The sequence below is a fragment of the Acomys russatus genome, chromosome 11 (genome assembly GCF_903995435.1).
Source record: "Acomys russatus chromosome 11, mAcoRus1.1, whole genome shotgun sequence".
NCBI lineage: Eukaryota > Metazoa > Chordata > Mammalia > Rodentia > Muridae > Acomys > Acomys russatus.
The window spans coordinates 60,182,361-60,191,938 of NC_067147.1; the positions used below are offsets into that span (position 1 = coordinate 60,182,361).

At 56.2% G+C, this 9,578-nt stretch overlaps 1 protein-coding gene across 1 annotated transcript; it reads right to left on the minus strand.

Annotated features, from left to right (window-relative positions):
• Nucleotides 1-1,760: 1,760 nt before the first annotated feature.
• Nucleotides 1,761-9,177, minus strand: LOC127195872 (gametogenetin-binding protein 1-like). Its single transcript, XM_051153495.1, is given in 7 exon segments — nucleotides 1,761-1,984; nucleotides 3,512-3,651; nucleotides 5,871-5,946; nucleotides 5,948-6,043; nucleotides 6,189-6,283; nucleotides 7,050-7,174; nucleotides 8,723-9,177. Coding segments are annotated over 7 exon segments (1,041 nt in total). The 3' UTR covers nucleotides 1,761-1,930.
• Nucleotides 9,178-9,578: the final 401 nt, after the last annotated feature.

The following is a 9,578-nucleotide window of genomic DNA, read 5'->3' on the forward strand; positions in this document are numbered from 1 at the left end:
CAAGGCCTCCACAAGCCTGGGCCAGGAAGCCTCGGAGAAACCTCCTGCCCCCAAGTGTCCCTAGCTGTCTCCAAACACCGCCCCACCTCCCTCACAGATTGATGGCTGAGGGACAGATGGGGAGCCCACCTTCAGTGGGCCAGGCTGGGCTATGGTGACTGCTGCAGTGTCTTACCACCCCTAATCAAGTCCCTGTGACCACTCTGGTTCCCCCACCCCCCCCCCACCCCCGCCATGGCCACACCAGGCAAGGTGGCACTCACCTGTAATCCCAGAACTCCGAGCGAGCCCAGGGCCAGTCTGGCTTACTTTCTGAAGCCCAGCCTTGGAGGTAATCCAGCTCAGCTGAAATTGACCTTCAGCTCTCTGAGCAGCTGAAGGTGGGATGTGTGGGAGACACAAGACGAGCTCTCTCTGGTTTGCCTTCCCCTTCAGGGAGGCTCAAAGTCCAGGCCCAGGAGAGGAACAGACCCCGCTGAGATGACAGAGACCTCTCGGCCCACAGCAGCTCTTGTGCCCCAGGGTACCAGGCAGAAGGTCCCTCTACACCCAAGTTCCCCTAACCTCCCAGACTTAGGCAGCGCTGGGCCCCAGCACTCTGGGCCTCCCCAGAGGCCACATGGCACCCCTGTAACTCCCCTGCCAGGCTCCCTGAAATGCCCAGCCATGACCAGGGGGGAGTTAGCATCCGGTCTGGGGAGACGGTCTCCTGAACTATCAGAGTGTTAACTGAAGAACCACCTCAGTCAGAGTGGCCTGTGGGTCTCTGTGTAAAACCGTTCACAGATTGCTAATTGATGGCAGAGGCCCCGCCCACTGACTTCCGTGCGATCCTTGGGCAGGTGAAGCCTGTGCTGCACAGGAAAGGTAGCTGAGGGGCTGAACAGCTCACAGAGGACTGGCGTTTGGTTCCCAGCAACCACACTGGCCTGCTTACAAGTGTAACCCCAGCTCCAGGACTCTGACAGCCTCTTCTGGATGCTCAACACATGTGTTCACGCTCATGCACACGCGAGCACACACAAGATTTACAATAAATCTTTAAAAAAAAAAAGCAGCTGAACAAGTGTTGTGGTTCGAGCCCTGGCTTCTCTCTGTGAGGGACTGCAAGCTGTGAGGTGAAAAGAACCCTGTGTTCCTGGCTTGCCTTTGGCCAGTGTTTTATCAGAGCAACAGTGATACAAACTGGAACACACGCCAACTTCAGGGAAGCCCTCCTTGCCTGCGCTGCGTGCCCCCCTTTTCTCCCCCGCCCCCTGCCGCCATCCCAGCAGCCCCCCTTGCCAGCCCTCCCTGCCTGTGAGGCACCCCCCCAGCAGCCCTCCCTGCCAGCCGTCCTTGCCTGTGAGGCACCCCCCCCCAGCAGCCCTCCCTGCCAGCCCTCCTTGCCTGAGGCAACCCCCCAGCAGCACCCCTGCCAGCCCTCCCTGCCTGTGAGGCACACACCCCCCCCCAGCAGCCCTCCCTGCCAGTCCTGCTGAAGCAGGTCCCCACAGTTCAGGGCCCCTTTCCTGGCTTTGTCCAGGAGTTGGCTGGGCAGGAGCTTCCTGCAGGGAGAATTGCCGGATCCTAGGCACAGCATGCATAGCCTGGGAAGTTGGGGACTCTCCTCTTCGCTGACAGGCAGCACCCCCCCCCCGGGGTTAGCCCAACAGTGGCCTCGGCACTAGCTGCTAGGTGGGGGCACAAGTTAACCCGGCTCACTCCAGGAGTGAGGGGGACACACCAGGTCCAGTGACAGACAGCTCAGGAGGCTAATGTCAAACTAAGTTTTTAATATCATCTGCGGGAGTCTGATGGGAAGGGACAGTGCTGGGCAGGCCCACCCCCCATGCAAAGGGTGCTATTCATCCCAAAGCCCAGGGCCCCAGGGACTCCTTGCGTGTGTCCCAGGGGTGTGGGCAAGGTGGGTTCCTGCCGGCCCGGGGCCTCACTCGGGAGGGGGCCAATTTCCCATCTCGTCCATCTCTTCCAGGAGCAGATGCTGCAGGCAGACACAGGTGAAAGAAAAGAGTCCCTGCTCTGCATCCCAGAACCTTCCATCCACGCTCCCCCACATCACCTGGGCCACCTTTTCCAAACCTTTCCCACCACCCCAAAGCTGGCCCAGGTTCACAACCGTAGTGTAGAAATAACTGCTCAGTTCCTTGGAAGCTAGAGACCCCCACAGTTCCTCCCTTCCCTTGGGCCTCTGTCTTGGGGGCTCTCCATACTTTCCGGTAGCTGAACAGAGCTTCAGCTGCGTTAATGAACCACCCTCCCCCGCCATCCCTGATATTCCCCAAAAGCTGAGGGGCCAGCTCTCTCCTCCTTATGAAGTGTCCCTAAGGGCAGAGGAGGAGAAAGTGTGGTGGGAGATGAGAAGTTGAAACACCCACCCCAGGAGGTGCAGAGGCCGTAGCTCTAACCCACAAAGGGGACTTGGTGCCCCACATGCACTGTCTCCTGGTGTTGGCAGTGCTAGCCCAGGACTGTGAGCCCAGGACAGGAAGGGCAGGCAGGCTCACGAGGCCCCAGAGGAGGACAGATCCCAGCTTGTGTGGGTAGGGATGTGGGGGAGTCAGGCTCCTGGGACTTGGTGTGTGGGCCGGCTTAGGACAGCCTCAGTGCCCGGCAGGTATGAATTCCTGGCCAAGTCAGCAATTGTCCCCACCGTGGAGCCTGCAGAGTCCTGCTGTACAGCCCTCCAGAGTGGAGGTGACACAGCAGGATGGTCTCTGGCTCTTCCCTTTTGTGAACCACAGAGCGGCAGGGCAGACAGTGCACTGAGTCACAGAGGAAGATGAGAGGACGGAAGCTGACTCGGCACTGGCACAGATGATGTGTGGTTGCTCCCCAGAGCCTGTGTGTGTCTGTGGGCCTCGGTGTGAGTGAGAGAGAGCAGAAAAGAAGACGTATCTCTCAGGTGCCTAGCCCACCTTGACAAACTTCCTGGTCTGTAATTCCAGCACTGAGGAGGCAGAGGCAGGAGGAACAGAGGCCCAAGGCCAGTCCCTGCTACATAGAGGGGCTAGCCTGGGCTACAAGAGAACCAGTCAGAACAAAACAGAGACAATAACAGTGTGTCTGTGTGTGTGCTGTGTGTCTGTCTGTGTCCATCTCTGTGTATGTGTGTGCCTGTGTGCGTCTCTGTACATGTATCTCTGTGTGTATCTGTGTGTCACTGTGTGTGTCTGTGTGTGTATGTCTGTGTGTGTGTCTCTGTGTATGTGTGTGTGTCACTGTGTGTTTCTGTGTGTGTCTGTGTGTGTGTGTCACTGTGTGTGTGTCTGTGTACGTCACTGTGTCTGTGTGTATCTGTGTGTGTCTGTGTGTATGTGTCAGTGTATGTGTGTGTCTGTGTGTCTGTCTGTGTGTGTGTGTGTGCCTGACTATACTCCCAAAAAGAGGGTAGCCTCTCAGAGCTTCCCCTATAAGAATCCAGGCAATGGGGCTACAACCAGGGTGGTGTGAGATGGGGGCCCTCACCCACTTTGATGAGTTAGTGGGTCAGATGGGCATCCAGGCATACCTGGCCGTCCACCATGCCGGCCTCCTCTAGAGTGATATCTGGCCGGGTCAGCAGCTCCCGGCCCTCTGGGCTGCCCACCTTCCAGAGGCGGGACTCTCGTTGCACTGCCAGAATCTTCTTTAGCTCTGACTCCACGAAACCTTTGAGGCAAAGAGATGGGCTGTGGGCTGCGGACACATCTGGTCTCTCCTCCTGGCACGTCGCCCCTAGTACCCACGGACCTGGTTTCCTGAAATGCTAACGGCAGGGTGGGGAGGCTGGTCCCCAGGAAGATCGGGATGAAATGCTAGGACTTTCAGCTCAAGAGGTTGAGGCAGGAGGATCGCAAGTTCAAGACTAGCCAGACAACTTGGCAATAATGTCTACGACATAAATAATAAATCCCTCAGACCCCAAACTCTGTGAGATGCTTAAACCCTAACCCTGAGTACAAGGAGCCAGTGGCCAAACCCTGACTGCTGGCCACAGGCACGGTGGAGCGACTGAAGCTTGGGATCAGGGTCTGAAGGGAAGGACACTGTGGTCACACTAGGCTGCTCAGCTGACTGGTGTACGAGTAAACAAAGTCACACATCTGACATGACCAAGCGTGCCGGAGAAATGGAGTTTGTGATCCCTGTATTCCCAGAGTGTGGGGCAGGCAAGGCCCAGGAAGTCTCAACCGCGCCCCATTCCTTCTCAGCTCTGTGGTCTGGGTACCTGCAGCCAGCCAGCCACGGCCTCTCCCACACTTTGTTTCCCTGGGCTCTTCCTACAGTGGGGATGGGAGGCAACTCCTGGACAGAGCACACCAGACACCTTCACCAACTGCCGGAGACGAGGTCCCGGCTCTGTCATTAGTGGTTGAGTGGTCTGGTAAGTACCCTGACCCTACAGTGTTCAGTTCTGCTCTTGGACAGTGATACTGGCATCCACTGTAGAAATGTCAATTTGCCTTTTTTTTTATAAAGATTTATTAAGGTTCTAGAGAGATGACTCAGAGGTTAAGAGCACTGACTGCTCTTTCAGAGGTTCTGAGTTCAATTCCCAGCAACCACAGGGTGGCTCACAGCCATCTATACCCTCTGGTGCCCTCTTCTGGCATGCAGACACACATGCAGACAGAGCACTCACATTACATAAAATAAAATGTTTTTAAGAATATTTATTTATATGAGTGCTCTTTTGCATGTACACCTGCATGCCAGAAGAAGGCATCAGATCCCAGTATCAACGGTTGTGAGCTACAACACTGAATTCAAATCCCAGTGGTTGCTGGGAATTGAACTCAGAACCTCTGAAAGAGCAGCCAGTGCTCTTGGCCGCTGAGCCATCTCTCCAGCCCATCAATTCACATTTTAAAAGAATGGCCCCAGTAATGGCTATGTAAACATAAACAATATTTGGCGAGTATTTTTTTCTGGTTTTTCAAGACAGGGTTTCTCTATGTAGCCTTGGCTGTCCTGGACTCACTTTGTAGACCAGGCTGGCCTCAAACTCACAGTGATCCACCTGCCTCTGCCTCCCGAGGGCTGGGATTAAAAGACATGCGCCACAACCACCCAGCTAGGAGTATTATGCTACTGTTGTTTTTACTATTATTTATTTATTTTTGGTTTTTCAAGACAGGGTTTTCCTGCTGGGCATGATGGCACACACCTTTAATCCCAGCACTTGAGAGGCAGAGGCAGGCGGATCCTATGAGTTTGAGGCCAGCCTGGTCTACAAAGTGAGTCCAGGACAGCCAAGGCTACATGGAGAAATCCTGTCTTGAAAAACCGAAAAAAAAAAAAAAGACAGGGTTTTTCTGTGTAGCCGTGGCTGTCCTGGAACTCACTTTGTACACCAGGCTGGCTTTGAAGTCACAGTGGTCTGCCTGCCTCTGCCTCCCGAGTGCTGGGTTGTTTTTTTAATGTATGTATCTGTGCATAGATGCCTATGGAAGGCAGAAGAAGGTGTTGGGGCCTCTGGAGCTGGAGTCACAGGCCTGTGAGCAGCCTAACACAGTGCTGGGAACTGAACCAGGGTCCTTGGTAAGAGCAACAAGTGCTCTCAACTGCTGAGGCCTCTCCAGCTCTCCAGGCCTAAAGAGGCAAGCGCTATAGCACTGCTAAGCAATGCAGAAACCAGGCTTGGAGGTGCCATCTCTCCAAAGCACTTTGAAGCCCCGATTCTCTGGTGGGAGCCTCAGGTGGGGGGTGGGGGGGTGGGGGGGTGACTGAGTGGTCCCTCTCAGTCCTCACTAGGCCTGGAGGTCAACAGAGCAGCCATTTAAAAGTTGCCATCGTAGGTCTTCTGCTGCCACCTAGTGGTCAAAGCTGTGTCACACCTAAGCCACTGGCCAAAGCTGGCCGCCTTTCCAGTGGTGGTGTCAACTTACCCACTGTGTCGGTGGATCTGAACATCTTCTGCAGCGGTGACGGGAAGGCGGCGGCACGTGGGGCACACAGCTTTGAGGCAGCTCTCCTCTTCCTCAGCTTCCTCTCTCTCCCCTTTCTCCTCATGGGGCAAGCCGTCCTTGAGAGGAAACTGAGGCATACCTGGTCTCTGAGCCTGTGAAAGGGGTCAGGACTATAGGCCCATGTCCTTTCCTCCCCAAACCAGGAAACAAGCGGGGGTAGTTCCCAGAAGGTCAAGAGGGAGAGTTTCCCCAGACAGTGGGGGTGGGGAGAGGGAAGGAGGGGCCAGCCCCACTGACCTTGGCCATAGCTGACTTATGGAACTGCTTGTACAAGCCAAGGAGATAGTTCCACGGGGTGGATCCTGGCTTGCAAGAGGTCAGTCTGAGGTCTCCTGTGGAGTAGTGACCACTGAGGCTGGCAGCAGGTGGGTAGGCGCCAGTCTCAGAGGGACGGTTAGAAACAGACCATGGCGTGTGAACACATGAGTCCAGGGAACCGCAGCTTGGGTCCTCAAGCTTGGCAGCAGCCTCCTTTGCCTACAGACCCATCTTGCTATTCCCTGGTCTTGGTATTTCTTCGTGATTTTTGTTGTCGTGTTTATGTTGTTGTTGACTGAACGTCATGAAAGCCCCAGCATCAAGCTCTGCTATGTAGCTAAGGCTGGCCTTGAACTCTTGACCTGTGCAGCCTCCACCTCATGGGATTCCAGGTGTGTGCTGCTGTTCTTAGTTTTGTTGTTGCTATTACTTTCCTTGTTGAGAGAAGTTTGTCACTACAACGTTGGGCTGACCTTTAAACTTGTGGCAGTCCTCCTGCCTGCCTCTAAGCGCTGGGACTAGAACTGCGTCACTGCACCTGGCTCTGCCCTGTTTTACTGAAGGCCTACTGTGTGCCAGAACCCATGTAGGCCTTGAGAAAAAAAAAAAAGCACCTCCCTGATCCTTGCAAGGTGCCTCAGAGACCAATGTTATTTGCCTTTCATTTTATAGATGAGGAAAGTGGGGGCCACTGCCATACAACTTGATGTGGAGGAAGTGGGGTTCAAACCTCAGAGTCTGTCTCATGTCCTGCTGGGATCCCCACCCCAAGAGGCCCTCCAGGAGAAGTGTCCATTTTCTGTTCTCCCTCTCCCCTCCTCACCCCCACCGCACACTTACCAATCTCAATTAGGGAGTGCCCCTCCTCTTCCTCTTTGGCGAAGGCCCCAGGGGTAAATGCCAATGGTCCAGGAACCCACTGCAGGCATCCTTGCTCTGCCTCCAGGGTCTGGGCAAAGCGTCCCCTAATGCCAAAGCACAGTCAGGTGGTGCGTTCAGGGGTCCAAGGCTGGACTGCCTCAGGTCTCTCCCAGGCCCCTGCTCTGTTCCCTAACAAAGGGGTTTCCTACCACTGCTGAGGTATAGAGGAAGTAGGGCAAGGGAGCTGGGCACCTTTCGCACCGGGAGTGGCTTTGAAGACCAGTGAGAGAAAGCCGTGGAGAGTGGGAGGACTGGCCTCTAAAAGAAGCCGAGAGCAGCCTTCTCCAGCACGCTGGAGCCTTTGTCATCTGTTACTGTTTTGTTGTCATTTGGTTTTTATTTTTTCTTTTTCTTTCTTTCTTTCTTTTTTTTTTTTTTTTGTGTGTGTGTTTGTTTTTTGTTTTTCGAGACAGGGTTTCTCTGTGTACCCTTGGCTGTCCTGAACTCACTTTGTAGACCAGGCTGACCTCGAACTCACAGAGATCCGCCTGCCTCTGCCTCCTGAGTGCTGAGATTAAAGGCGTGCGCCACCACTGCCCAGCTGTGTCATTTGGTTTTTCAAGGAAGGGTTTCCCTGGGTAGCCCTGGCTGTCCTAGAAACTAGCTCTGAAGACCAGGCTGGCCTCAACCTCAGAGATCGACCTGCCTCTACCTGCAGAGAGTAAAGAAAGGCGTGTGCCACCCTCACCTCACTGTTGTGGTTTTATTGTGCTGGGGATTAGACCCAGGGCCTAGGTCAAGCTAGGCAGTGGGCTACCCCAAGCCACAGGTGTGTGCTCTCTCGCTCTCTCGCTCTCTCGCTCTCTCTCTCTCTCCACCCCCCATCTCTCTCTCCCTCTCTCTGGTTTTTGAGACAGGGTTTCTCTGTGTAGCCTCGGCTGTCCTGGACTCGTTTTTGTAGACCAGGCTGGCCTCCAACTCACAGTGATCCTCCTGCCTCTGCCTCCCGAGTGCTGGGATTAAAGGTGTGCGCCACCACATCAGGCCCAGCTCTCTCTTTCATCTTTGGTTCTCAACCCACACACCCTCCAGCCACTCCTCACACCCCGCATCTGCTGAGCCCCCCCCCCTTGGTCCCCTCACACCCCCCTATCTGCTTAGTCCTCCCCCCTCCCCTCATACCCCCATCTGCTGAGCCCTCCCCCCTCCCCTCACACCCCCATCTGCTTAGCCCTCCCCCATCCCCTCATACCCCCCATCTGCTTAGCCCTCCCCCCATCCCCTCACACCCCCCATCTGCTGATCCCTCCCCCCTTGGTCCCCTCACACCCCCCTATCTGCTTAGTCCTCCCCCCTCCCCTCACACCCCCCTATCTGCTTAGCCCTGCCCCCTTGGTCCCCTCACACCCCCTTATCTGCTTAGCCCTCCCCCCCACCCCGTCCCCTCACACCCCCTACCTGCTGAGCCCTCACCCCCCCCCCTTGGCACTGGATTCCTCAATCATGACTTTCACTACCTAGGACCCATCACCCCAGCCCTTCCCCATCCATGGGCCTCCTGCTCTATCTGAATCACGCTGCCCCTCTCCACCACTCGCCCCCCCACCAGTTCCCGTTTCCCCCGCCCAGTTTCCCCCTCCCCAGCCTCTCACCTATCTGAGGCTCCAGAGGCCTCCCCTGCTTGTTCTTCCCTCTCTTTCTTCTCCGACAGGTGCCCCAGAACCTCTTTAGGGACTGATGTTACCTCGACACCCTGGGCCCTGAGTTTCAGGACATCCTTGGGGATGAGGGTCTGGGACCCCATGTCCCCAGTGCCCAGCCCAAAGGCATCGTGCAGCGGCAGGTTTGAGGGAGCTGCAGAGGGGACCTTGGGTACCATGGCACGCAGCCGCGTCTCCCTCTTCCCATGACTTCCGTGGCGGCCCATCCTGGGGGACACAACATCCTGCTCCTTTGAGGGGCTGGGCCGGCTCCTGGTCAGGGGCCTGCTGGAGCTCTTAGAACTGCCCTTACTCCCCACCAGGCTTCGCAGAAAGCGCAACATCGAGGTGTAGCCCAAGATCCTTGACCGTGACCGTGACCGAGGGGTCCGAGCCTGGGCCGCCATCCTGAGAGGGACCCTGACTCAGGGAGCAGTCATGGCAGCCAGCCCCAGGCCCAACTGCTAATAGAAACCTCCAGTTGGAAACTTCCAAGAGTTCTAGAAGGCACAGGAGAGGTGGGGGTGGGGGAGGAGTAACTGAAGGCTGGGGGCGGGGCTTCGGGGCGGGGCTTCTGGTGGGCGTGACGGGTGGGGTGGGCTGCAGAAAGGAGGGAAGAGGGTGCTGGGAGCCGACTGGGGTCCAGTTCAGCAGGGGCAGGCTGAGCATGGAGGGAAGCTGACACGGAGAAAAGCTGCACCCCCAGGTGGTGGAAGCCTGCCTGAGGACAGACAGGGGAGACTGGGAGGGCACAGGACTCCACACCCTATCTCTCTGGAGTTGATTCTGTCCTTGAGATCGGTCCCTG